This window comes from Gadus morhua, chromosome 14 (genome assembly GCF_902167405.1).
Source record: "Gadus morhua chromosome 14, gadMor3.0, whole genome shotgun sequence".
In the NCBI taxonomy this organism is placed as follows: Eukaryota; Metazoa; Chordata; class Actinopteri; order Gadiformes; family Gadidae; genus Gadus; species Gadus morhua.
The window spans coordinates 18,200,413-18,227,009 of NC_044061.1; the positions used below are offsets into that span (position 1 = coordinate 18,200,413).

Sequence of the window (26,597 nt, forward strand, 5' to 3'; positions counted from 1 at the left end):
CTTATACACTATGTCATGTCATACAACACATCAAACGCCCAAAACTTTGTGCACCATATTTGAATATGACATGCTCACTGTATTTATCCTCCCTGCTACAGGTGGGTGCCACATGCCACCTAGGTGGTTTTATTCAGTCTCCTCTGATGACCAGATCACTGGGTGATGATGTTTAAACTGGTTTATTGCAGAGTTGGTTGAATTCCAACAGTAAGAGCAGAGTGTTCAGTACTGGCATCTCAGAGCTCAGAGAGTGTATGTGAAGGTGATGGCTGGTTTAAACTCTTCATGCCGAAATGATCCGTATCCGGGCAGAACCCCTCCTACATTTCTGAAATAGAAAAAAAACAACTCTAAATAGAGTAAAAGTGCCAAACAGGGAAAGGAGACACATAGAGGACAGAGAGATCTTCCACTTATGCTGTATGTTCTAGCCTTATTCACTCTAAACGATTACCACAATGGTTAACTTTAAGAGGTTAACCTGTGAGTAATGATGAACGCAATGCACCACATGTATGCAGCCTTACCCAGTCCCAGTTTCTGATCTGTCTGACTTGGGCCAGGAGGACTACTTAAACCAACAATCTCAGGACTGCAACTAAATATTGGCTAACACTTGAAGCTTGTAATTCATAAATAGAGGCTACTTAAACCACCACACACACTCAACATACTTATTCTGGGAGTATGTTGTCAAATCTGAGAATGTGAGAGACAACAAAACGATAAATTAAGATACATTTAACTGACCCTAACCCTAACCCTTACCCCAACCCTTTGCTGACACATCACACACACTAACCAATTTAATTAAAGGAGTCATATTATGGTATTTTCCCAACAAGAAAACATAGTATATGAGTTCCAGAAAACATGTTTTTCAAGCTGTTTGCTGGAAATAGCTTTTAGGAAAACAAATCTCGCTATTCCCCTCTGTATCAGTCCCTTCAGAATGCACTGTTTCTGGTGTCTGTAGCTTTAATGCAAATGTGCTGCAAACCATTGACCAATGAGCTGTCAGAGTGAACCACAGCATGGAGGAGAACTATCTATCTAGCTATCTATATAATAGAATATAATATAATAATAATATTATATAATATACAGGTATTTATATTATATTATATCTAATATCACGGCCGAAAGCTATGTGTGTGGCAGTTCAGCTCCCTGAGTATATCCGCCGGAGCTGCCGCAGTCCGGCGGGGGGAGCTCGGCGGCAGTCTGGCAGCTCAGCTCCGGGAGTACAATCCCTTTCTCCTCCATGTCTCCTCCTCCGGAGGTGCCGCCGAAGCATCGGCGACACTTCCGGCGGGGGGAGCTCCGCGGCAGTCCGGCAGCTCCGGCGGAGAAAGGGATTGTACTCCCCAAGCTGAGCTGCCGAGCTCCCCCCGCCGGAGGTGCTCATCCGCTGGTCCACAAAATCCGAGCTATGCTCTGATGGGAGCGGGGGGGGAATTGGGGAATATTCAAATGTGCCCCCTTTCTACGTAGGAAGGGGGGCCGAAACTGACTTGCTCGTGTGGTAACATTAGGCGGGGTATTTTCAGAAATGCATATCTCACTCAAAAAATTATGTACAGACTTTTTACAAAGTTTGTATGCGTGTGGGAGCACCATAGACCCAAAAGAACAACCCATATCCCAGAAAAAAGGGTTATTTTCATAATATTTCCCCTTTAAACAACAACCCAGTCCTCGTTGTCACATCGTGAGCTTTTTTGTCAGATTTGCATGGCTTCTTTCATGATTACTTGAGGATATTTTGGCACGACATTAAGTCAGCATTGCTCCCAAACGGCTATCGTCCCACTTGACAATCACTTGCCTGCGTTTTTGTTGCAATTATTTATTTTTTGTGTGCGAATTTACTAAAGAGCGTGTGCGATTTCCTTAAAGCGAGCGTGCGCTTTACTAGAGATCCATCTTCAAAATGATTGTATCACATAGACTGAGATGATAAATGAATGGTGCCAGGTGAATTTGAATTTGCATTGGCATCTAGCTGCTAGTGGAATAAGTAAATGATTACTTTACCATACAGTTAAACTATAATCAACTATAACCTTTTGCACTCAAATCAAATATTTGGTTACAAATTTACCATTTGCAGTAATTATAGTAACCAATTATTATGTAAATCATAACACTGGACAACGGAGCCTCAGTTGTAGGTTGTAGGTGAAACCGGTTTGATTCCTTTGTTTGAAGATTTGAAGACAATGACCTATGGCGGTACTTGTTGTTCAGTTCACTTGTGGTGAAACTCAAACCCTAAGCTCCGCTTCCCATTCATCCCTTAGCCTCTTTGGCTGGACCTTTGAAAGAACGCCCTGCTGGGCCCTTGTACAATAATATGGACGGGAGCACCTCAACAGCAGAGGGACATGGGAGATGCAATTGTTTGAAAGCTGTCCACTGCTTTTCAACAACCCTCTTTTTGTGAATTTCAAGCTTCAAGTATAAGCTAATATTTAGTTGCAGTCCTGAGATTGTTTGTGTGTGTTCATGCTATTGTCGTATTGTTGTGACGAGGGCGACATACTTGACATAGTAGGCTGTCACCTCATCTTATTAGGGAATTAGGGAACCCTAAAACCAAAGGCACAACACACAATTATATTTTTTGCAAGAGATTTCAAATCATTCCTTATTTTTAACATCTTGAAATGTTTAATCAACGTGTTTAGCAGAAAATGTGAAATGGATAAAATAAAGAATAAGAACACAAACCATAATAGAGCAGAGGACCGGTATAACGTGAGAGGTGGAGCAAAGGGAGGAGAACCATTATGCTATAAAGAGTGAGAGAGAAAGAGTGGGCGGGGTCGAGCTAGACGTGAAGTTCCAGATAGGTGAGCAGGTAGTAGGTGTGGAAGGGGGCAGAGCTACCTGAGCAGCATGGCAACAACAAACAGTATAGTCTGGTTCTCCTTCCCTCCTGCCTCCTTTCTCCTCAGACCTCACTCGGCCGGCTCTGTGCAACAATGCTCAGCCTGTTCCGACTACCTCGAAGTTTAACTATCAACCAGGTGCCCAAAGTAAGTTGCTGTTTCTTTTTCTCAGAGCTTTTCTATCATTGTGCTTCCCCGGATTGGGGTAAATGAATGAGCAACCAATATTCTGTTTTAACATTGTTAACTTATTTGCTAAATATAATTAATACATAGTACAGAGCACAACAGTGTGGTTCCGTAAGTAAAAATACAATACATTTTCTCCATAAAGGTTTTGATTAAAAGACATTATGTCGTAACCATCCAAAGTATACTTACCACGGGCCGTTATATTGTGAAACAATGGTATACGCTCCTGTAGAAGCCATAAGTTGAAGAAGTTAACTTTTAGTTTTTAGGAAATCACGTCTTATTCTCAATGTCATTTAAAAGCACAACCCATAACCCATAAAAGTGTAACATGACATCTTTGATTGTTTATTTTGATTGGAAAGTCAAGTCATTGATGACTGCTGCTACTGGAAACTTACCACAGCAACCATGATTTCCCTTAGAATAATGGAAGTTTAGAGAGTTTTTATAAATACTGTAAAAAAAATACTGTAAAAGAAAGCTCTACATGTTGAAAAATATGTTGATATAAAATCGATGAAAAATATTTGAAATAACACTAGCAGTGCTATTTAGTCATTTGGGTAGTATAAAAGCTAGAAATAAATAATGTTGAATGAAAATGTAACTGGAATACTGTTGCGCTCTCTAGAGCACATCAGTAACCGCCCCCTTTTTTGAACAGCTCTGGTTCCCAAAGTAATTTTTCCCATTCATTTTCTCCATTGACTTTTCGTTAAATCTTTATACAAAGAGTTTAAAGCCCGGAACCAAGCCAATCATTCGGTAATAACAAGTGAAGGAACTACTCAAGGAACTAAACATTTTTTTGCATTGTTTCCAACCCAATGGTTAAGCGTGTTTCTTGCATCTTATAACCTTTGTCATTATTATATTGTTTAAATTGTTAATAAAAGGTGCATAATATATTGTGTGTGTGTGTATGTATAGTGTTTCATATACTGTATATACGGTAATGTTGGCGACATGGTACGTTCCTTTGTTCCTGCCTGCAATCATAGTCATAATCAAAGTCAGTTCGACCAATTCCTAAAGAGTGACTGTAATACTTGTGAATTCAGTCTTGTATTCCAGTAACGTATTAATTCATTAAATATTCCTGGTCTTTACACTACCCAAATTATTAAATAGCACTGCTAGTGCTACTGTTGCGCTCTATAGTTAACCCTAAGGTGCAGAGTGTAGGATTTAGTGTTATCTAGCATTGAGGTTGAACATTGCAACCTCCCTTTCCAACAAAAAAGGAGAAGTTACCATGGCCTGTACTGGCCTGTAAGGTGCCAGTAGGTACTTTGAACAGTCCCTACTGGCACGACGGCATCGAGCAGCCAGGTGTCACTTGCTGAGGTTCCACAATAGATCCATGATTTGTATTTAGTTATTTAGTCTGTAAAACATAGTAAGTAGCTTACATACAACATTTAAAACATGTAATCTAAAGTGCAACATGGCGTTCTCTGTCAGAGATTTAAGCTCCCAATGTAGATTTAAAGGGCTTATTCTCAGCTAACGAAAACACAGCGATTCTTATTTTCATGGGGTTATACACTAATTAAATCATATTTATGAATATTCTATGCCATTTCTCCCAAATCAATTCCGCTAGATGCTGCTAAATTCTACACACTGCACCTTAACTAAAGGTTAACTAAAATAAAAGCATCCACCCCAAAAGCATTACAAATGTAGTGCTTTTCTGTAAGCCAGGCATAGCAGTGATCCATACTGAACCGTGTGTTTTGTCTCCACAGGTATTCCATGAAGACAGCATCATCTCCGGCTACCGCCACCCCTGTAGCTCTGCCACCGACTGCATCCTCAGCCTCTTCCAGCTGACCAATGAGACACTCAACATCTGGACCCACTTTCTGCCCACCTGGTACTATAACAAAAATCCATACCTGCTTCTTAGTGTAGTACATTTGTTAGACATGCCATATTAGTGAGGGAAATAATGTCCTTGTTGAAAGAATGTGTGTCTTTGTATGTATGACACCATTAAGACCAGCTAATTTCTGACCATTCATGGCATCCCCTTCCCTGATTGGAATAGACTGGTAAATGGACTGCATTTATATAGCGCTTTTTGTAACCAGAGGCCACCATAAGTGCTTTACAATATTGCCTGACGTTCACAGACCGACGGCTGCGTCAGCCATGCCAGGTAACAGCACGCTGGCCGGGAACAGTTAGTTAGGGTTAGAGGGATCTCGACACTCTAGGAGTTGCTAGGAATCGAACAAGCAACCTTGCTGTTACCAGCCAACCGCCCTTCCTCCGAGCTACATGCCACCCTGGTTGATTCTGGGCATCTCCATCTAACTTTCCACCACATTTGTACACACAGCGGTAATTATCATATCAATGGCTGGGTGATGGTGTACTTTTATGGGTTGATTTTCTAAACATTGCTCTCTCTTTTCTGCTCTCCCTCTTTACAACTCGCAATGCCTTCCTTAAGCACCTTCACAATAATAGAATGAAAAAAATGGATAAAAAATAAATAATATTTATGTTATATCATTTAATCCAGTTACAGAAATAAACCCGGCCTAGACAAATTGCTAGCTCACTGTTGCAAGTGGTCAATGATGCTTAACCTTTCTGTAAAGAAATACCACATTTTGCCCAAGTGCTGCCAAGTGGTCGCAACTGCTGCTTTAAATGTCTTTCATTGGTATTGACTTTGTATTGTATGAACAATGGAAGTTTGTCATTGATCACCTACTGCAGTGGTTTATAATGTTTAGCACCAAATCTTCCAACAACAAGGAACACAATGTATCTCTCATTGCTGTCAGATGCGTTTGAGATGTTGTCATGGGAACAGTGGCTTAGGGTAGATCCTTCCATCTTTACCAAAAAACTACAAAATGCTGATTCAAAACAAATATGAACTCTAATTCCAAATGGTATTACCCATTTGACCTATGAGCACAATGGAAAACCAAAAGAAAGCGGTTTAGCCTGTATTGTACTTGGACGACTCTGTGTAGATAATCATCCGTAAAAGTAATAATAGAAGGATACAACTTCACCACTGGTATTCAGGAGTGAAGTACTACTGTCTAGAGAAGACGGGTGGACACATGTTCTGCCAGTTTAAACAAACACGAATCAAATAACCCAAGTCAATAGAGAATGAAAAGGCCCAACAGGTTCCACAGATTCCACCTCAGTATCCCAGAAGATGAGTCAGAGACAGGCTGAATGAGCTGCAATCTGCCACCCAAACTGGTCCGGTTTCTTTAAACTTTTGTGAAAATCAATGACAATTAAATATTGCCGTAGTTTGTGTGTCTGTAAGCTTGTTAACAACAGGGAATGTGACTGGTGGTGTTTGTCTTGGAAAGGCCTGAGGATTAAGCTCCATCACTAAGGAAATGCCTCCCACAAGCCACGTTGTACATCCTCTCTGTGGGCTACAGAGTGCTGCTTCCAATCGGCTGTGTCCATGGAGAGATGCTGGGTGGGTGTGTGTGTGTGTGTGTGTGCATGTGTGTGTGCATGCGTGCGTGCGTGCGTGTGTGTGTTGATGAAGAGTAATGTTGATGCCTCTGGTATCATGGTTTGGGGGCTAGCACTCTGGAGGTGGTTCATGAAGCATCTGCCGGATCCAGTCAAGATTCTGTATGTAGGTATAAATGAAATAACATCAGTGGGTGTGTGTGTGTGTGTGTGTGTGTGTGTGTGTGTGTGTGTGTTTGTGTTTCGGCGTGTGTGTTTACACGCAATTGTGTACACAAGGGTTAGTACTGTGGGCATTTTGAGAAGGAAAGAACCAGTGTGAGTGTGTTAGTGTCATCGGTAGAGTGGGGCTATTGGCCTCCGGCCCATCATCTCATCTTGCTCTGATGACACAACAAGCGCTCAGTGCACCGATGGGGAAACACACAAATACCACAGATTTGTTAACGAGGTGCTCTGAAAAGTGATGACAATGACAATTACAACATGATAAATAAGGCCAACCCAGGCTTTCAAAATCGAAAGCCGTCTCTATTGTACTCTTGGCTGTTGGTTGAGTGACAGTTAGGCTTGCATTGCGAGGTAGTCTTCTTGAATTATTCGGGAATAGATCCCCAAATTAACAATAACATTCCTGCAAATAGTATTTTTGACAAGGAGAGTGGTGTTCTCTGCAGTGCACCTACACATCTTGGCGAATGATCATTTAGAACTCATACCCTTTATAATCGATTTCATGCATATTTCTCTCTTTCACTCTAGTTCCCTGAGGAAAAAAGTATCTCCTCCATCATATTGCCTAACAACCTATAAGCAAACAAGAAATCAAAATAATAAAAAATTATCTGTTTAAAGAACATACTTAATTGTAGATATGACTGTTGTCTTCTAAATTTGATGCCACATGCGCGCGCATGTGGCATCATAGAACAATAACAAATATTGCCATCCCCCCCTCTTGCCTATAGAAGATCCCTGCTCCCCTGGGTTCCATGCAACGCTCCAGCTGACCTCTGACCTCTGTGCCTCTGTGCAGGTACTTCCTGTACAAGCTGGTGACGGTGGTGCTGATGAACACGGCGTGGCATGATTCCTTCTCCTGGCCCCTGCTGGTATTCCTGGCGTCATGCTGCACATACCCACTGGCCTCCAGCTGTGCCCACACCTTCAGCACCATGTCAGCCCGGGCGCGGCACATCTGCTTCTTCTTCGACTACGGCGCCCTCAGTCTATACAGCCTGGGTGAGCCTGGGTGGTGCGAGGGAATCCAGATAGAATGCATGCATACTAGAGAAGATATATATATCAATACAGCAAGTTATTGAATCTATCCTCATACAGTATTATGATAGATGTGTGTTGATCGCTGATGCTTAGTCCTCCACACACAACCTTGTCTTCACATCGGAGGCGGAGATGCAATAAATATAAATATACATTTAATATACATTACCTCTGCAATGCGCATTAGCTTTGCCTGCAGTGTGGAAGCGCTCATGGTTAACATGGGAGTGGAGTGGAAGCGTATGTGTTTTTTGCATGTGTTTTAGGATTACGCTTTTTTTTGGTGTGTTTAGGCACACCAAAAAGTTTAGACTCATATTTGTAGAAAGTCTTTAACCAGCAACTTAACACTAGCTTCCATGATACACCTCATCATTTGCATAACAGAAGCTTCAGATTATTTTTTATCATCTTCTTATACCTTCTCTCCCTGTGCTTGTTTCAGTTTTTTTGAGTATTAATAAAATGACAAATAGGATTAGGTGTCTTGCTCAGGGATTGATACAGCAACCTTCTGTTTACAAGTCATCCCGCTGTACCTTCTGAGCCAAGCCAACCCTTGGTTGCACATTTGGTTGCATGCAATCTTGCGGTCAGCCATATACAGAAGGTATATAATAAATGATGATTCAATAAAATGTACCATGTGGTTACATAATATACTTATATGGTATATATAATCTGTTCATAGTGTAGTATATATATAGTCAAGCAACCAGACTTATCCATAAAAAGATGGCATCAATATATGGCCAGTTAAGCCCTTTGAGACTGTGCCTGTGATTAAGGGCTATATAAAATTATACATATTCTGAGAGGCTTTTAAATTACAAAAAAGCTGCATATTGCTTAGAAGGCAGACAAACACTTTGGGCTCAAGCTCTGTTTGATTTGTATTCTATGCACAAGCACACAGAAATGTTGCATGACCACATGGCCACACCCTTAAGTATACCTTTAACTATCGCTAAGAGTCACATTTAAAATGCAGACTGAATGCATTGTTGCACGTGCTGCATATGTAAACCCCACCTAATCATCATTCCATCTACCTATGCACATGCTCAGGGTCAGCGATCACGTACTCTGCATACGTATTCCCCGACAAGTGGGTGAACAGCATCTTCCACCAGAGCTACGTCACTGTAGCAGTGGTCAACACACTTGTCTGCACCACCATGGCCTGCTACTCAAGGTACATATGAAAACAGGAACATGAATCATGCTTAAATGTTGGACGAGCTCTGATGGTCCTGCTTTGACCTTATCTTTTCTCTAATTTGTTCACTTTTCTTCTCTACCAAGGCTTGGTGTACCATTTCTACAATATAATCATGAGACATTAAAGAGGTAATAACAATAATTATTTCCTGCTTATCCTGTCTTGCTACGCCCTTCCCAATCCACGTTGCCTATATTCATCCTCTTGATCACCCTGACTATTGGTTTCCTGAAGGGGCATTTAATTTTAAGCTAACTAACTCCTGGGGTGTTCTTGCATCTGTTGTTTCAACTGTCAGTGACATAGAACTGGTTTGACTAACGTTTTCTCCTCTGTCATGGTGACAATGCAATTGTGAATTGTGAATTGTGAATATCTTCACAATGGAAGCCTCTAATGGCTTCCATTGTGAAGATATTTAACAGCATCTCCAATAGCCCTTGACAAAGGCCATGAAAAGTACAAATAAATATAAGAATAATAAAAACCAATTGGCTCAGAGAAACTTAAAAGATGGGTAGATACTGAGTTAACTAAGCAATACATGTAATTACATGTGAAGTTGTATGGGGACATATTGCCACGGGTAATTTTATTATTAGTTTTATTATTTCCTAATATTTGTTGTGGTGAGGCCTAGTAATGTTTTTTTAGTCAAATCAAACATTATCAGTGTGTTTGTGTATTTGTGTATTACAATCAAACAAAAGTCATATTTAAATTTTATGTAATTCAATCCATAGAAGGACTACTCTTGGTCGGTCCATAAAAATATTGATGCAACATTTTTCTATTTTTAGATTTCCAGAGGTCAAAACTCCAAAGTTAGCGAAGGCACTCCGCATCCTTGCCTTTGCCTACCCTTACCTGTTCGACAACATTCCTCTTTTTTATAGGGTAAGGGCAATGCACGTACACATACACACACACACACACACACACACACACACACACACACACACACACACACACACACACACACACACACACACACACACACACACACACACACACACACACACACATTGGGTTAGTGCTATTCAACTAGCAAGTATTGTTCCAATCAAAGTCCCAAATTCCATGAAAATGCTTTCATAACTAATTACCATGACTTCCAAAGACCTCAGTATCTACCCATCTTTTAAGTTTCTCTGAGCCAGTTGGTTTTTATTATTCTTGTATTTATTTGTACTTTTCATGGCCTTTTTCAAGGGCTATTGGAGGACAAACACTTAGATTTGAAAGCTCACAACAGAGAATGTCACTTACTTTGGAACAGCAACTTGCAACTTTGGAAAACTGTTTGGGTTGGTTACACTCTGGTCCAAAACTTTTGTAGAAACAGCTAACTCAACGGTTTCATTTTAACCAAGGCTTACATGCTAGAGTTAAACTGCCCTAGCATGTGATTATAGTAATTTTATGTTTGGCATGATAATACAGTCTTGTACCCATTACGTTTTAGATTTTGAGCATAGTTGAGCACAGACCTCCGCTAAGGAATCAGTTTGATTGACGTGTGCATGGCTTGTAAAGAGCTGATTGGCTGCTGCATGTTAAGTCTGATATTGTATATTTCATAGACAAAACGTATCTAGAAACTAGAGGGTCTGGAGTGACCATGTGACAGGCCAGGTCTGTATTTTACTAAGACCCAACCCTAACTTAATTTACAGGTATTTCTTTGTACGGGCGAGGGCTGTACGGACAACGGCGCAAACATTCTCCACTACTACCACATTGCCCTAGCCTTCCTCACAGCCTTCCTGTTTGCCACACATCTGCCTGAGCGCCTTGCCCCTGGAAGCTTCGACTACATAGGTAAGACTAAACTCTAGAGTGGCCTGAAGACTGGCCTCTGAATGGGAGCCTTTTATTCGTCTTGCCAAAGGTCAATAATATGAAACCCTTTAACGTGCAACGTGTATGATTAGGCCGAATTAGTAATGCACCCTCAAAACAAATTGGGGGTGGCATTTTCCAGGAGATTTTGATATTACCCGTTTTCTAATTGGTTTGAACTGCGTATCAACAATCAGCTAACTAAGCAAACATGCTAACGGTTCCATGGAATGAATTTTTTTTTCTAACAATAAGATGAGTTCCCCTTGCCTGCCTATGGTCCCCCACTGGCTAGAAATGGTGTTAGGTCTAAAACAAGCACTAGGTATCCTGCTCCGCCTTTGGAAAAACTAAAGCTCAGACGGGCCAAATTTGCCCCATATGTCGTCATCAGGGGCAAGGTTACCTCCCTGTCTCTGCTCTGCCCGCCTTGCGAATTTGGCCCGCCAATGAGACAATGAGCTACGACCGGGGGAGCGCCACATGTGTGTGTGGATACACACACATCTGGCGCAAATGTTGTGCACTTCTTTGTTATTTGGTTATCCGTTCTGCTGTTGGGGTTATGGCGCATAACACACAACACAATAACGCAAGCTTGCGTAAAGCTCCCATTTGGTGAAAAGACTAGACTGCGCCGGGTTCTCTGACGTCTCTGGTACTTCAACAATAAGACTCGTAGTGGGGGTTATCTCGGCCATGGTTGAGAAGGAATAGGGGAAAGGAACTTTGGCTTTGACTCCCTGAAGTCCAGCGGTAGCGGGCTCTGGCGGGAGACAATGTCAGGCAACTATCCTTTCCTCCTCCATGTCGCGGTTCAATCTGGATATCAGGCTTTCAACATGAGTAGTTCTAACTGGAGAGACAGTGAAATCCGCGAGCTGCTGATCAAGTGAGAGAAGGTGATGCAGTTGCATTAAACGAAGACGGGGAAAGATGGTGCGATCTTCGAGAGAGACGCAGAGGAACTTTCATTACGAGGCTTTTGTCCGAAAAAATAAGAATATGCACTTGTAAATAGTTAATCGCGTTTGTAGCCTACACTCAGATCATTTATGCTCATTCTTGCATGCAAGTCTCTTAAATCCTAAAAAAATAAAAACATTTGTGCTACGCAAATTATATATTTATTTTCCACTCTATTTGCTACTCTCCGTGCGGAGCCCTGTGTTCTCCAGTGAACCAAGAAAGCCGGCTCCGTGACGACGGGGGATTTTACCGAAGATCTGTATCCAATAGTTTGGAACCAATGCCAAAATAACTCTATTTATATAATTATATAATTCAGTTAATTTACTTTTCATCAATTGATACACTATAATTTATGCAGAGATTGACAAGAGGTTAGAATGCACCCTTGGGGAAGCGCTACTTCTTCATCATCTCATGGAAGCAGCAGTGACGGTGACTTCTAGAGGTACAAAGTGGTATTTCGAAGCAGCCTACGAGCTAAAGCTGACTGGGCTAGTAAATACCACTGCAACAAAATATATATGTATATATATTATATATATATATATATATAATATATATATTATATATATATGCGTCAAATCTAATATTTCTTCACATTCTGTTCCATAATGTGATTAATTTTATGTTGATTTTTCGTACCTGCAGCACTTTAAATTACGTACCTACAACCTTCTTACGCAAAGCAATTTATAGGTGCATTTTTTAGAGATTTACATTTTGTCAAGTACCACCTTAAAAAAGTGTTATCTGCAAATGCTAACATTATTGTCACAATGTTGTTCACTGAAATAAATCTGCCCATGAATACAGCAGTGATTCCCTGGAGTAAGCTAAGGTTCCCAGAGGAAGCCTAGATTGGACCCCAGTTGTGTACTATTATACAGTCAAATGTCTATGCATATACAGCATGGTTAAAGGTTTCAAACTGTACAATTTAAATCCACTGTTTTTGCGCCCTCTAAAGGTCACAGCCATCAACTGTTCCACGTGTGCAGCATCATGGGCACTCACTTCCAGATGGAGGCCATAGAGCAGGACATGGCCTCACGTCGTCACTGGCTTCTCACACACTCCTTACCCATCAGCTTTGCCAATACGCTGGGCGTGGCACTGCTAAGTCTGGTGCTGAATCTAACCGTTATTACACTCTTCAGTCTACCTCTCCTCTTTCCCTCGTTCAGCCTGAAGAGAAAAACCAAGTAATCTGCAAATCACGGAAACCTCTGAGATGTGGCAAAAAAAACAACAACACGCAACAAGATCTCAAAATGACATTCTAGATACACAGGAGTATTTAAGGACAATTTTATGTTTTTTTGTGAATATAGGTCAAGAGATATAGTTCATGGTCCTGAGGATATCCATAACCGTGATTGAAGCTCCTTGACTTTAAATGTGTTTATGATAAGGTGGATGATGTGCACTTTCCCGTTTGTTTCCTAGAATCAAATCACTTATTGAATAGGAAAATGTTAAATGTTGCAAACGTAAATGGGATAGAATTGTTCTGGCTTAGCAGGTCAGACACCAATGAGAATTAGATAATGAAGGGATAAATAAATGGAAGGAGCAATTTGCCATTGTGCGGATAAAAAGTAAAAAGTCTCTTTGGAACTTTGTGGCTAGAGAATGCTATGAAATAGCAATCCACCTTGTATCATAATGTAGTGTTTGTTACTGCTTGTTTTCTATCTTTCTCTGATTTCCCAACATTTAGTGTATGATGAGAGTATGATGAGATAGCATTGCTCCAAAGGGAATTGGTGACAATGCAAAATGATATCTTATCATATATGCAACACGTAAATATTATTGTTTTCTTTAAATACACTGTATTGGATTTATAGAAGATTTTTTAATGTTTTTCAAACAAATGTTGTTGAAGAAGGAATATGAAGTCAAAAGTTTACAAACCCTTGGCTATGTGGCTAAATTAAAGCAACACATAAGAACCCCCAGGCAGTACTGTGCCAGTGTTGATTTGCTAGCTGTCTCTTTTATATTCAATGGGTATAACATTTACTATTTTAAGATAAATATAGCATCTACAAAGGATACCACATTTTTATCCCACTTTATGACTGCAGATAAATGGAGAGTATTTACAATGTATTTTATTTATATTCTTAAATAAACATTGATGATATAACGTTACATTAAACAAGTCCTGTGTCATTGAAGTAGTACAGTCAAACAATTAGGATAAATAAAATCAAAGAAACACTCACATGCAGGTGATGGTAATCTTCCTAAATGTATTTTCTGGAACTCAACTATATAGCTTATTATCAGCGGGCGCAATGGACAAATACAAATATCCAAAACGTGGGATATTATAATTATAAAATGCAACACTATCAGTTGCTTCAATATAATATGATAAGCATACACTTCAATTTGGCCCCCAATCAGTACGATTTGTGTAAGGCGGTAGAACACCACTTTTTTTCACTTTTATCCATATAAATTCAATTTGGATAGAAATTGAGTTGAGTTTGGGCCAGTAAGTTTGGGTGGCAAAGGATGTCCTCCTCTTATAAAAGACAGCGGAGACTGAGAGCATCATCGGCTGCCAGCTTCCCAACTTGAAAGGTATCTACCACACATGTGGCCTTAGAAAAGCACGGAAAATCATAAAAAAGCACAGCAAAACAGGCCAAAGACTGTTCACACTGCTGCTGTCTGTACGACATCACATAAGCATACAGGCGCGTACATAGCATAGCAAGTATACATAGCATACCAGACTTACAAACAGCTTTAACCCCCAGGCCATCAGGCTTCTCAACCAGTTACTCTGTCCCTCTTGATTATATTGATCAAATTAACACTTCTTGTGCATTCAATGTACATACCTTAAATTCATTTATATATTTATCGGCCAATTCCACTTTAGACTGATCATATGTGTTGTATTTCTGTGATACTCTTGCTATTCGGGCCAAATTTTGTGTTATAGTACTTATTGCAACATTCCAGTTTAGATTTATGGTATTTTATGGCATTACAAAACAATACACAGTATTGACAAAAAAATACTGTGTATTGTTTTGTAATGTCCTGTGAGTTTGTTTTCTTGTGATGTTTGTATATGAGGTTTGTGATTGTTTTGTTTAAGAAAGAAAAAATACAACTACAAATGTCAAATATTTGCCAGAGAGAGGGCGGGACAAACAGTTAACTAGAGCTGTGAAGATACGCCCCTTCCCGTAGTGTCCATGGGACCTATGAGATAGAAAAATAGGAATGGACTTAAATGGAGAGAAAGTAATTATTTTCTGGTCCCAGTCTTTAGATGCCCCGGATTACACATATGTTGTTTGTGTGACTTCTCCACTCTATGGGTTTAGCGGCGAGGGCTTCGGCCAGAGGGAGGGACTTCCGATGGAGGTACTTCCCTGTCAGTCCCATATTGGATGTTGTTTTATCACCGTTTTTATTAAAAACTCGACATTCCTTGTCGCTTTTTTAGTTTTTGTTCTAATAATGTTCTTGTTCTTCTCGCTAACTCGAAAATGCGTTGGGATAAAATACGTTTAGTCTCTCGATTTATGGAGAGACTAAATAGCTGGGCGGGACTTACACAGCTGATTTGCTAACTCGCCTTCTCTAATTGGTGGAGACGCCAGCCGGGGTTTTACGAGAGGGAATTTTCAAATCTAGAAGAGGCGCTCGGTAAGCACTGTATTTTGGAAAGAAAACAACAATGCAGCGACAAGGGTAAGAAATAGGGTTTTTCCTACTACCAACCAACCGTAAATGATGAACGAAGAGTCAAATATATATACTGGTTTCTAGTGTAAAATTTCATGCGAAATAATGTGCAAAAATATTGTTAACTAGCTAGTTATTTATGCTACATACGTAGCCGCCGGTTAGCTAAAGCGACCCAACTGTCAATCCGTTTAGTCGGTAATTGCTAGGAAAGTTCAGACAAATGTATAGTTTATATGTATATTGTATGTGTGTGTGTGTGTGTGTGTGTGTGTGTGTGTGTGTGTGTGTGTGTGTGTGTGTGTGTGTGTGTGTGTGTGTGTGTGTGTGTGTGTGTATATGTATGTATATATATGTGTGTGTATATATATATATATATATATATATATATATATGCAATTGGGATTCAAGGATTTAGTACAATGTAAAGGCCATAGCAATATAATGTCATCCTTAGTTGTCAGTGAAGTTGTGTGCACACTAGACATTCAAACAAAATGGCTTCGCGTCGGTCCACATTCAACGAATTACGATGTAATAGTGTGAATGTGTTGTTCAATCGACCGCTATCTCTATTTAGAGGAATGACCGTTTCCTTGCTCACTCGTTCTCGTTGACCACAGAAAGGCGAAGACTCCCCGGCGTCCCGGCCATAAGAAGACGTCAAACACAGAGAAAGATCCAGTTGGGGTAAGTATTCAGGAGGGAATTTCAACCATTTAATTGTTATTTCTATACACTTTTGTGTGTAATACGTAAGGTTATTCAAACACGATGTCACTTTGATTGCTGTTTGTTTGTAGGCTACTCCTTTACTCCTCTGCGGTTTTGTGTTAGGTGTACTGCCGGATACGTCCACTTGGAGCAGATGATGAGGAATGTTGTGTTGAAATGATCAGTAACACCACTATTCAGCTGCATCCCCCTGACGGCCTTAAAGCAAACCGAAATGGTGACTTCAAAGAAGTAAGTGTCACAAAATCTTTGCCTTCATGGTTGTTATGTGATAACCGAAAAGGCATAAAACATATTTAGCTTTATGAATAGTCGCAGCCTTAAAATATACATAAAATAATTGTGTTTGGTGTACACTATACACTCACATTCACGGGGTACAAAAAAACTTATTTTATTTTCTAGACTCAGTACTCGTTCAAAAAGGTTTTTGGAATTCAAACAACCCAAAAGGAGCTGTTTGAGGATGTGGCCAAGCCACTGATTGAGGACCTCATTCAGTGTAAGAATGGTAAGAAATAGCAACTGTACTTAAAAATCCTGCATATAAAAGATCTGATTTCTATGGAGGACCATGATACGTGTGTTTGTATGGTGGGTGTCGGCCCATAGGTCTGCTGTTTACATATGGCGTCACTGGAAGCGGTAAGACCTTCACCATGACGGGCTCACCAGGACAAGGAGGGCTTCTGCCCCGCTCCCTGGACATGCTCTTCAACAGCATCAGCCCCTACCAGGCCAAGAGATATGTAAGGCATCAACCTTGTCCCTCCTTGAATTGGGTGCTTAACATGTGCATTATTGGAGAAGGAGCGATGAGTACATTTCAGTGACATGGCTTTAAGTGGCGAGAACAAGGGCCGTCTGATTGAGTATATCGGCTTCCATCACATTATTTGGATATTGTTTTGTCGTTAAAAACACCTTTTATTGTCCATCTCTTGGTTGTTCTTGTCATGTTCTTATTCTCCTGGCGTCAGGGACTGTTAACTGACGTGCAGAGCTCATAGGAAGTAGGGCTGTCACTTTATTCGATAATAATACCTGCTTCTCTCAACATTGACGCACAAATACCTGTGTGTGTGTGTGTGCCTGGCACGTCTGTGCGCTCCGAACGTGTGTTCTCCTCCGTAGTTAACATTGTGTATAAAAAGAGCCGCACTCGATCCAGATCAAGTTGATAGACTGGTGTTTCTAGCAAACAACATTAAGGAATGAATTTCTTGCAGATAGGCTATTTAGTCCTGCTGCTGTCTCCTCTTAAAGTTGTCATGTCATTTTTTGTGTTGTGCAGATCCGATTCCGTTTATTTTTTTCATAGTAAAGCCTAATTTTGTGTTATGCATAGTGGCACTGGATATTGATTAAGTTGATAACCTGTTTCAAACAAAGATAATTTTTTTTAACGGGATATGGCTTGATTCTTGTTTATTTCCCCACTTGCCACGTAATACATTTGTGATTGAATCTCCGTTCGTGTGTTTGTCTAAAAAAAATTACGGGGGGAGGGGGGACCTCGTTGATATTCAAATATATTAGATTACATTGCTTGATATTCGATTATCTCAGCTTATTAACCGCTGTTTTGGGGTTATTCCCCATTGGTGTGAAAAAGGAAAAAACAAACAGATTTATTTTGTACCTGTTTCAGGTGTTTAAACCTGATGATAAAAATGGATTGGAGATCCAAAGCCAAGTGGATGCCCTACTGGAGAGACAGAAGAGGGAAAACATGCAGTCTGTCCCAAAAACACCCGTGTCAAGGTAGTAGCAGTACCTGTCATGCCAAGTTCTCTATTAATGCCTCTAACAGCACCAACATTTCTACATTTGATGTATTTGGCAAACTGTCTTCATCTTTTAATTGTTCTTTCCATGCCACTCTTTATTTTTGTTAAGCAGACAAAAGGCTGACCCGGAGTTTGCAGACATGATCAGTCCAGAGCAGGCGTGTAAATATGACAGCGTGGATGAGGACAGCTCCTACAGTGTTTTTGTGTCCTACATTGAGATCTACAACAACTACATCTATGATCTCCTAGAGGATGCTCCATTCGATCCCATCAGACCAAAGTAAGAAAAGTCTAGGGTTAGCCCGGATACATAATTTCAAGCTTTGAATAGTTTAGGTTTCCAAACAAATATTCGATAGTCTATGAAGTTCATCCATAGTGCGTATCTTTTACTGCCTGTTTATCGTGGTGGAGCCAAATGCTGCAGAATCTAGTTCTGTACAACTGCTTGTTTTTTCCTTTTAATTTCTTCGGTTGTTCAGGTAAAACACGTTATTTTAAAAACGCAAAAAATGTCACGTCAGTGGCTTTCAGATCCACTCATAAGTCAAAGTTTGACTTGGTGGCACAGCTTCAATGCAGCATAAGAGTTTGCTAACGCACCGTTTCTAGGTATGAGAGTATGCCTATTTCCAATTATCACATTGCAAATGGGGGGTTTGAACATTGTGCAAAGTTTTGAATAGATTTCAGCCTATCGAACAAATATTCGGGCTCAGCCCTAGAAAAGCCCTGCTCAATTGATCTGTTCAAACCGGCTTTCACATTGGAATATCGAGTTCAGTGTTCAGTAAACAATTGCCATACCAATGAGGACACCAAAACTGTTTTGCTCCCTCATTCATTAAGCTTGGTGGGTATAACATCAGTCGGTTTGCTCCAGACTGTGGATACAATGTGTTATGGTAATAGCCTTGGATGTGTTGTCTTTTGTTTTTAATCCTTGTTTATTAGGTGGCTTGGTGGAGGCACACCTGTACGGAACACTGAGTTTGTGTATGTGGCCAGAATGTTCTCCATAATGTCTGCCTTAATTCTCCTTTGGCTCAAAGCTGGCTGTCTGACATGTCTTCTTTCAGATGTTTGTTAGTTAACCCTGAAATCCGTGTTTCCTCTAAACATAGCTCCCTGCCTAATGGACTAGCATAGCATCTTGAATTCAAGGCTGAATATTCATCCTGATTATCTATTTCTTCTGCTTCTTACAATGGAGACACGTAGAACGTTACCTGTCCAACTTCCTTTTCTGTGTGCAAATGCTATGTATACTTTAAGCTATGCAGGCTTTTTCTTACCCCTTGTTATGTTGGTCTTGTTATCTAAAGTTTATCATCCGATGGATGTCTGCTAACATTAAAACATATGGTGTTGTATAATAACTAGAGATGCTTCGATTGATCGGACGCCGATCATGATCAGCAGATATTAGCCAAAAATAGCTTGATCGGAGAATCCCAAAAGTGCAGATCAAAGAAGCTGATCACGTGATGTAAATTACCCGCGCAACTTTCTTGCCCCTGCATTTCGAGTGCGCACATAAAAGCGGAACTTGCCAGTGGCAGCATGTAACAGCATGTCTACACTGCCAGGATTTCACGGTGTCACTGTTAAGATGGCAAAGGCGGCAGCTTCACGTTCAGTGTCGAGTGTCAAAAGATATGGAAGATTCTCATTTCCCTGCCATTCTGTAATCATGATTTTGGTGCTCGGCCCCAAAAATGCTGATCAAAGCATCTCTAATAACAGTGAATGTAAAGTTGTGCTAAAAGCTGATACATTGCATTGGTGGCCATCTTTTATTCAAGTGCTTATTCTCTATCAACTTCATTCAGAACTCCCCAGTCCAAGATTTTGCGTGAAGATCAGAATCATAACATGTACGTTGCTGGCTGTGTAGAGGTGGAGGTGAAGTCCACTGAGGAGGCCTTTGAAGTCTTTTGGAAGGGTAAAGTGTTACAACTTTTCCAAATGTAATTAACTATAATGAAGCGTCAGGTGTAAGGCCACTGTAAATTACATGTATGTGTTCTTTTTTTGTTATCTGCTTTGCAGGTCAAAAGAAACGAAGAATCGCAAATACACAGCTGAACCGCGAGTCCAGTCGCTCTCACAGTGTGTTCATCGTGAAGCTGGCTCAGGCTCCTCTTGACGCAGATGGAGACCACATTTTACAAGTAACGTGCTCTTCCTGTTCCCTTCTTACTCAACTTGTTATGTTTTTAAATGCAATTTTGAATTATTTTGTGATTTGGGCCATTAACAATACTGTGGCAGAGCTAGTCATGGTGAAATATTTTTTAGCATACACAGTTAGTCAGGCTTGTAACATGAGGGCCAATTGGTGAATTCTAGGATAAGAACCAGGTGAACGTGAGCCAGCTGTGTCTGGTGGACTTGGCTGGTAGTGAACGCACTAGCAGAACCAGAGCCGAGGGTAACCGCCTACGAGAAGCAGGTCAGTTCCACATTGGTTTATTACGTCTCTCTGGGTGAGGGAACGGAGTGCTCATACTGGCTGATGTCTCGTTGACAGGCAACATCAACCAATCCTTGATGACACTGCGCACATGCATAGAAGTACTAAGAGAGAATCAAATGTGTGGAACAAATAAGGTAAGCTGCTGTATAGTTAAATTATTCTTTTTATCTGTGAATTGGCGCTCTAGTTTTAATTCTACCTTGCTGTTTCAATGCAGATGGTGCCATACAGAGACTCCAAAGTAACACATCTGTTCAAAAACTACTTTGACGGAGAGGGAAAAGTCAGGATGATTGTCTGTGTCAACCCCAAAGCTGATGATTATGATGAAACTATGGTAGGCACTTTGCCACAATTGGATGGCTTTACACGCGCGTAAAAAATGCTAAACTACATTCAGGACTACAAGCTTACTCTGTCTATTGTAGTTGGTGATGCGCTTTGCGGAGATGACTCAGGAAGTGGAGGTAGCCCGGCCTGTTGACCGGGCAATATATGCTCTTCCAGCTGGTCGCAGACACAGGAACCAGGCCTTCAAGGAAGAGCTGTCCCGCCGTCTCGAAGAGCGAGGGGGCCCATCAAATGCTGGTAATAAAACTAAGTGCACAACTATTGATTGTGCATTTTTTCTTGGGGCTTGTTTTTCCTTTTCAGAAGGGATTTTGCTTGCTAATGACTTTTCTGGCCCTGTAGACGACCCAGAACTGATGAACCAGCTCATTGACAGTCTCCCAGCCCTCCCGGCATGTGAACTGCTCGACGCAACCGATGACCAGACCCTGCCTCGCCTCGTTGAGGTCCTGGAGAGGAGGCATCGCATCCGCCAGATGATGACCAAGCAGTTCAGCAAAGCAGGTAGGCACTCTGAACAAAAAAGAGCTATTGTAATGATGGCTGAAATGTGTACACGTGCCTACTCTACCCTACATGCATTGCCCCTACAATTACTTTTCAAATATGAATTATTTATATTTCACACCTGAGAGGAGATGGGGTGAGAGTGCACTATGCCAGCAGGTTGTCATGAGGGTTACTTGAATAATGTGTTCTCCATCTACAGCAATCACACTGAAGTCCATGCTGCAGGACTTCGATAGCAATTTTTCTGCCAAAGAGAACTTCATCCATGATCAGCGAGGCAAACTGGGCGAGAAGGACAAAGTCATATCCAGTCAGAAGACTGAGCTGGAACGTTTGGAAAACAAATCCAAAACGCTTGAGTACAAGGTCTGCTACTGCATTTCTTATCAAATTAGACACAGAAAGAGAAAGCACTTTTCAGTTGGCTGTAACATTATTAAAATAAGCACATACTCAGATTCAGCCCGTCAGCTTGGGCTTTAGCCCTTTCCAACTGCGCCATGGGACGTTTACGGCACAAAAGCTTTTTATTTTTATTCTTATGAAGATTCGAGTTTTCAAAGGAAATTGTTGTTTGATTATTATTGAACCAAAGACGTTGCAGATGGCATAACATTTCCAAAAGGAAATGCAATTTCTTGTGCCTGCTTCTAACCTAAACCTTTGGAAGAGCCTTATTTCCCCCATCTCACTGGGTTTCTTGGTATCTGTCCAGATTGACATCCTGCAGAAGACCACCAACATCTATGAGGAGGACAAGCGGTCCCTCCAGCAGGAGCTGGAGACGCGGGAGCAGAGGCTACATCGGGAGCTGTCCGAGAGGAAGCGCATGGAGCAGCGCATGCAGGGCATGGTTGCTGACACAAAACACAAGTGGGAGAAGGAGTGTGTAAGTTGACCCTCTTAGGAATTACATTTTGTCAAAAAACAAAAAGTTAAATATGCAGTAAAATTTCAAATGTGCTCCAAGAAATATAATGCCTTCATAACAAGTCCTTTGGTAGGTCTTATGACTGTATTGAACCTGATTTCAATATTCATGTCATCTTGTACTTGCTGGCGTGCGTGTGGGCCTGAAGGAGCGGCGAGTGAACGCTAAACAGCTGGAGATGCAGAACCAGTTGTGGGTGAAGGACGAGAAGCTGAAGCAGCTCAAGGCCATTGTGACGGAGAGCAGCAGCGGCTCTGCAGGTCCCACAGAGCGTCCAGACAAACCTCAAAGGCCATCCAGGGAGAAAGACCGCCCAGCGACTCAGAAGAGATCGGCCTCACCATCGCCGATGCCTGTAAGTGTTACCCCCCCCCCCCCCCCCCCCCCACCTGCCCTGATTCTAATTGTGCGTTTTGCATGGTGTAATGAATGTGTAAACTAAGCAAATATATCCTTTGTTGATGAGGGGTTCTGATTTTGGGTGATTTAATTATTTCTGTTGCATGCACTTAATGTAATGCCTCTCCCTTTTGTGCTTCAGATTACTGTTGAGCATTTTTCAACTTTTTCACCGACCCATATTGCTTAACCACACAGCTCCATTCCTTTTAACCTTTCTCTAGGACTTCAGTCAAGCCCCTCCCCGCCAAAACCCAGGCAATGTTAGGGCAGCTCAAGATCTTTATCACGGCCCTCCCTCCTCCACATCCTGCGCTAGTCTCTCAGTAGCCTCCTGCATCTCTGACTGGGAGCACAGAATTCCCCTAGACTCCAGGCAGGATAGGCAGCCTGAGACCCCCCAGTACGGGAGCCGGAAGAACCCCGGTCCCTACTGTGGTGGAAGCAGCAGTGTGGGTCGCAGGAGAGGCCGGCACTGGGCCGCAGACGGCGAGAACCCTACCACAGCTCCGGCCTATGGGCTAGACCTAGAGTCAGGCATAAGGGTTAGTGTGTACTGGCGTCTCCTCCTAGATGTCCTTTTAGCTGATAGATCCTCATCTATGTAGTTTGTCCTGCCGCTGTATTGTTGTTATTTCATCCATAGTTGTTCGAGTAGAAAACTGCATTGTGCTGCATCCATAGTTTTAGTCCAGATATTTAGACATTGTATGCATCTCAATCTATAGAGGATGTATCTCTTATAGATAGATGTATCCATTGCTTTAAAACCCTGATACTTGCCTCTTTGTGTGCACCTGCTTATACTTCATATTTTGCTACGCTTGTGCTGTGTATATACTTGCAGCTTCCGCTTATTGGTCATGATGGTGTCCAATGAGCAGTTGATTTGACAAGTTTAACTTTAGAATCATCCATTCCACTACAAATTTTGAACCAACAATTGTTATTTATCTGAACCCAATATCGCTGTGTAACTTAATATTTATTTAAAAATACAATGGGTAATTCTATAAAAAATAATGAATAAGTTCCTTGAGATGCAATCTGCCTATTATTGCTGAGTACATCCTAGGATAGCTGGCACTCAAAAAAGAAAAAGCTTATTTTTCTTGGCATCGGGAATTATCCTGATATCAAATATGATCTGGTACCATTAGATGACATTGCCTGAAAGTAACAAATTATTCGGGAGGTCATTGGCTGATTTGGTTTGTTTATTTCGTCGCTGGTTATCACTCATTGTACTTGGAATTTCATCTTCATTGGTAATCCAGTCTCTTGAATGCTTCATTCACTTCATCTGATAATAGTGTTTAGTCACACTCCCCTGAGGCACTTACTGCTTTGTACCGTTTCCAATGCAGTGGGTGTTTCTGGTAGCTATGTTATGTGCTACTGGAAGACTAAATGAATACATATAGAACCTAACATAAATACAGTAATACAATAATTTGTGAAACTACAACGAAATCTTCAGGGTACATAAAAATGTTTTTGTTAAACCCCACACTATCCACACCAGATCCTCCACTGTTCCCTTGGATAGCTGCTGGATAACTGGCTTCAAAATGTACCTTCTTCTCTGCGCCATGGTCAGAATCCAACCCTTACCTAGTATGGCAGTTTTGCTAAAGTAAATTCATTAGAAAAAATAAAACTATTTAGAGGAAATTCTATCAATACAAAAAGGTTAAGTGGGTCTTCCAATCCATGTCAACATATCCCTGTAGTCTTCCAGTATCTCATATTTCAAACTAAGCCTTGAATTAACCTCCACTAATCCTCACCTTCACGCAAGTAGTCACTTACCATCGCAATCACAGACCCGCCGCCGCCACCTTATTTTGAGGTCTCATCTTCTAGCACTTATTGATAACGTCTTGGTTTGTCTCCTCCTTTCCACCACTGATACTGGCCCCACCAGACTGCCCCCCCAGTTCATCAGCGGCACAGACGTTCACATTCCACGGGTGGGGAGAAATGGGTAGACCACACACCGTCGACTAATTTGGAGCTAGACACTGTGATGCAGCCAATCATACCCAATGCAATCAAGGTGTCGGCCCCCAGTGAGAAAGCCCTGGCTAAATGCCACAAATACGTGCTCACCCATCAGGAGCTTGCCTCTGATGGGGAGATTCACACCAAGCTGATTAAGGTAACAAGGCACGGTTTTCCTTCACTTCTGATCTCTGCCCTGATTCCTAAATGCATTTAATTTGATCGTGATTGATTTGTAATGTGCCAAAGAAAATGTAATTTCTCTCCGGCGCGAAGTTGCAGTCCCAGGTAACATAAGGGGCCTTTGACTCGGGACCTATTTTCACCAATAACTCATGGTTGCATGGTTTGTCTTTGTGTGAACTCTCTAGGGCGATGTGTTTAAGACAAGGGGAGGGGGTCAAGCGGTGCAATTCACCGACATCGAGACACTGAAACAGGAGTGCCCAACTGCTTCAAGGTATGTGTCCTCCTAACCCTGGTGCTCTTGGCGAAAGCTACCTTTAGAAATGAGAATTAATAATAATTGTTAACTTTACACGTTGTCAATGATCCTTATTATCATGTTTTTTATTTTTAGTAGTCGTAAGAGGAGGTCTGGCTCTGGAACTGATGACCAGGAGAACAGGGTAAGTTGCTAAATGCACATCATTTTATTATATATTGTACAGTATATATTATTTTTCATGGATCACTGCTCAACAGTACACAATAATATTAGCATCCGGCTAATAAAGTTCCGCTGAAACATTGCTTTTAGTAAGATGCATATCAATATTTTTTGTCTCCATAGGTGCCTGCGGTTAGTTCAAGTCATGTCGACCAAAAGTAAGCAAACTTGTGTTTAACTTCAGTCAGCAAATACATATCGTAAACATTGTTGTTGCTTACAAAGAATCTGACACTTTTATTCTTTTCTTACAGACGGAGAAAGCCTTGGGGCAATGGTTGTGAAAAGTAAATGCTTGATGGTGTTTGCATTGACCAATTGGAGTAAATTTGAAACATGAAACTATGCAAATGTTTTTTGCATGGTTAAAAATATTTAAAGGATAATTTTTTTTTCCAACAAAGATTGGAGTATGTTGTATTTACTATTTCACATGCATGCCAGTTTTTGCATTCAATTGAATTAGAAACAACTTTTTAATGTAAAGTAATAAGCTGCCATTTTGTGGTTTGTTGCGATTAACTTGTTATTCTTCAGTGTTCTAAGTGTAACATGTGCATGAGTGACATTTTAATTCTGAAATCATGGATGGTATGATCAGGAAGAATGATTGTTAAAGAATGTACCATGTATTAATTTAATATCACACTGTCACATCCACTGTACATTTACAGATATGACGATCAATTAGCCTCTTGTAGAATGTGTAAATAAGCCAAGTGAAGGAACACTAGCTGAATCTGAGGATGATCAAATTATTGTTTTTTTTTGGTGAAAGTAAATTCATTCAAACACGATCTGTTGTCAGTCATGTTTTTTTTTTATTTTTTATTATTGCATGTGATACAATTGTTAATTGAAAGTCCCAGTTGTTGGTATCGATGGAGTTACTCGGGCTAATCTTGTTGATAGGAAAAATATTTCAAAACAATAGTTTGTATAATCCGGATTTTACAAAATCCCTATGATCCATTAAAATAGGACCCCTCACTGCAAACAGTGCTAAATTCAGGGTATTACTGGGCATATGGTGTGGTTGTGCTGTCTAGCGGACTTTATCTAGTCGTGTGAAATGTTATTTGGCCTTAAAAGATATATGTTTGGGACACACTCTGTGAACTCCAGTTG

At 40.9% G+C, this 26,597-nt stretch overlaps 2 protein-coding genes across 15 annotated transcripts; both read left to right on the forward strand.

The window, feature by feature from the left end:
* Positions 1-2,890: 2,890 nt before the first annotated feature.
* Positions 2,891-14,039, forward strand: paqr5b (progestin and adipoQ receptor family member Vb). Of its 2 annotated transcripts, XM_030376909.1 has the most exons (8): positions 2,891-3,044; positions 4,844-4,971; positions 7,597-7,802; positions 8,913-9,039; positions 9,150-9,194; positions 9,867-9,963; positions 10,743-10,887; positions 12,848-14,039. In XM_030376909.1, the coding sequence occupies exons 1-8, from the start codon at positions 2,991-2,993 to the stop codon at positions 13,084-13,086; spliced, it is 1,041 nt and encodes a 346-aa protein (XP_030232769.1). In that variant the 5' UTR covers positions 2,891-2,990; the 3' UTR covers positions 13,087-14,039. The 2 variants fall into 2 exon arrangements, with proteins under 2 accessions (XP_030232769.1, XP_030232770.1); XM_030376910.1 differs by lacking the exon at positions 9,150-9,194.
* A 1,385-nt stretch (positions 14,040-15,424) lies between these two features.
* On the forward strand, positions 15,425-26,266 carry LOC115558628 (kinesin-like protein KIF23). 13 transcript variants are annotated; one of them, XM_030376898.1, is made up of 24 exons: positions 15,437-15,603; positions 16,221-16,287; positions 16,435-16,563; positions 16,738-16,843; positions 16,945-17,081; positions 17,984-18,096; positions 18,232-18,405; positions 19,080-19,121; positions 19,958-20,070; positions 20,178-20,299; positions 20,478-20,580; positions 20,659-20,738; positions 20,822-20,941; positions 21,033-21,192; positions 21,298-21,459; positions 21,665-21,831; positions 22,181-22,354; positions 22,545-22,751; positions 23,020-23,340; positions 24,723-24,956; positions 25,171-25,259; positions 25,383-25,428; positions 25,593-25,627; positions 25,724-26,266. In XM_030376898.1, exons 1-24 carry the CDS (start codon positions 15,590-15,592, stop codon positions 25,758-25,760), a joined length of 2,952 nt encoding a protein of 983 aa, XP_030232758.1. In that variant the 5' UTR covers positions 15,437-15,589; the 3' UTR covers positions 25,761-26,266. The 13 variants fall into 13 exon arrangements, with proteins under 13 accessions (XP_030232767.1, XP_030232762.1, XP_030232766.1 ...); XM_030376896.1 differs by having other exon boundaries at positions 15,488-15,603; positions 25,380-25,428; XM_030376897.1 differs by having other exon boundaries at positions 15,488-15,603; positions 18,235-18,405; positions 25,380-25,428.
* The last annotated feature ends 331 nt before the right edge of the window (positions 26,267-26,597 follow it).